The sequence below is a fragment of the Nicotiana tabacum genome, chromosome 10 (assembly GCF_000715075.1).
Source record: "Nicotiana tabacum cultivar K326 chromosome 10, ASM71507v2, whole genome shotgun sequence".
Classification (NCBI taxonomy): domain Eukaryota; kingdom Viridiplantae; phylum Streptophyta; class Magnoliopsida; order Solanales; family Solanaceae; genus Nicotiana; species Nicotiana tabacum.
Window position 1 is genome coordinate 7,896,339 of NC_134089.1, and position 2,619 is coordinate 7,898,957.

At 34.3% G+C, this 2,619-nt stretch overlaps 1 protein-coding gene across 1 annotated transcript; it reads left to right on the forward strand.

The window, feature by feature from the left end:
* Positions 1–961: 961 nt before the first annotated feature.
* LOC107760821 (uncharacterized) lies at positions 962–1,642 on the forward strand. Its single transcript, XM_016578924.2, has one exon. It carries the CDS (start codon positions 962–964, stop codon positions 1,640–1,642), a length of 681 nt encoding a protein of 226 aa, XP_016434410.2.
* The last annotated feature ends 977 nt before the right edge of the window (positions 1,643–2,619 follow it).

Here is a 2,619-nt window from a genome sequence, read left to right on the forward strand (position 1 = left end):
ATTTTTACTCTAATATGGGTATAGGACAAGTCAATGAAAAATAGAACACAGATGCACCGAACTCCGGTATATTATACTGGACCGGTATCTGTTGCAGCAAAATAGTGACTATTTTTCATTGACTTGATAAACGCCGGCTATTTTGGAATGATCAATCCGAAAACTGGCTATGCCGTGCTATTTTTACTCCAATATGGGTATAGGACATCGGGCGGGAAACCAAAAAAAAATTCTATCGTCTGCTTATTTTCTAGGCTATTAATTCCTCTTATTATGAACATTTACCATATTTTCATTTTAGATCTTAGCATTAACAACTTTATTCGTAAGAGAGGAGAGAGGAGAGAGGAGAGAGGGCTGGCGGCTAAGCAGTCAGCACTACCATTAAAAACCTCCCAGATAATTGCGAAAAAAATATTACGTACACATAAAATTTAATATTGTCTTTTATTTGTTAATTCAGAAGTTGAATTAACACTCTTGACTTAGTACAGATAGAACAGATCGATTCATAGGGGCTATAAATATATAAAAAAGAAACAATAATGGAGGAAATTTTATAATAGAGGTCAAATAAGAGCAGTACTAATTAAACAGACGGACATGGCAAGTTGTAATGTTACATCGTATTCGGCAAAGGCAGAGCCAGAGTGCAGGGTTCGGCAGAATCCAGTAGCTTTGATTTAAATTCTTTATTTTTTTAAAAAAATTCATTAAATATGTATAATTATTAATTTAGAACTCGGTAACTTACAACTATTAAAATCCGAACTTATAAGTTTGAAATCCTAGTTCTGCCTATATATTCCGCTCATAGCCGACGGTAAATACAAAATGCTCAGGTTTGTCAAATTCTCTCTATATATAAGCAAAAGCAAAAGCAAAAGCCGCAAAACATATTCATAGTAAGCTTTCCTGCTAATACAAACTTACACAAAAGATTGAAACATAGAAAATTAAAATGGATTCTTATTCATATGCATCTATTTCTTCTTCTTCTAATGCTTCTTCCTCTAGTTCTATTCCATATTCCACATATCCACAAGAAGTAAAGAAAAACAAACCATTACCTTCATATCATTCCTCACTTCATGGAGTTCGTAGGCTCCCATTAAAACCTATGACCAAACAACCAATTGCACCATTGCCACCGACACGTCCTAAAATTTACCGAGTAGAACCTGTTAATTTCAAGGAAGTCGTCCAAATGTTGACTGCTGCACCTGAGTTTCAATCCAGATCCGATTCTAGCTCTGGTTCTGATTTTGGTTCTGGCTCTGGCTTTGGCTCTGGCTCTAGTTCTAGTGCCAGCTCGAGGCGTTTACAAGATGTGGCTCCTCCTCCACTTGATCTCTCACCAGTTTCATTACCAAGAAATAGCATTGCTGCAGAATGGCGAGAGTTCCTTCGTCCTTCTTCCTCCTCAAACAACCGAGTTGAATCAGTTAGCACGGCCTGTAATGACTCAACAAATGAAGCACAAGAAAGATCACAACTAATAACGTCGCGAATTCCATCAGAGAATTATTTTGGAACATGCAGTCCGCTGGCTAATTTCCCTTTATCGCCTGCTTCTTTTGCATGGTGTTGTTCTATTCTTCTCAGCCCTAGCACTCTTACTTCACCACGCCCTATTCTTTAGCTCCTTTGCCATTGCCTCTTCTACTCATTTGAGAGTTTAATTGTTTACTTAATTACTATTATTTCCTGTTGTTTGTTGTTGCTACTATTTTACTTTGTGGGTAGATCAAGAATTTGAATTGGAACGTCTACAAAGAGATATCACAATTCAAGTACTTGAAGCTGCTTTTGTTCTTTTCTTTTTTTTTTCTTTCTCAACTTCATTAGATTGAGTATGATTTTTATTCTCACCAATCTCTTCCCATTACTAATTATGCATACTTTTTTTTTCTTTCTCAAATGTCAAGATATTATAGAGATTTACAATATATGATACTCCCTCCGATCCAATTTATGTGAAAAGTTTAAGAAAAAATGAAAACTTTTTGAATTTGTGGTCCTAAACAAGTCAAAAGTGGTTCAGAATATTTGTGTGGTTATAAAAGCTTCTCATTAAGAGTAGAATTGAAAGTTTAAGCTAAATTGTTTCCAAATTTAGAAAGGAGACATTCATTTTTTAACGAACCAAAAGAAAATAAGTTCACTGAAAATTGATTAAGGGAATAGGTTTTACAACAATAAAGGAATAAAGAGTATGTAAAGTTTTATGATCAAAAGCTAATTATATGACAAAGTTGCATCTTCTTTCACCAAGTTAATATCTTCTAGTTCTTTTTATTTGATGGAAACTAATTATTCTAGCCCCATGTACAAGTTGAAGATAGCTCTAAAATGACTTAGATAATGGAAATTACATATGTAGCAATGAGTAAAGAAAAGTGTCCTTGAATTATATGAGAATTTCTACAAATTTTCCAAAAAATTTCAAAATATCACAGGATTTTCAAAACGTAGTAAACGATAACTACGTTTACAAGTATCATCTCTAAACATTCTAAAACATCATCTCACGTTGGATTAGCTAGAAATGGATGTTAGGGGACCAGTCGCAAAGGCAGAGCCAAAATTTTAACTGTATGAGGTCTACATTATAGAACG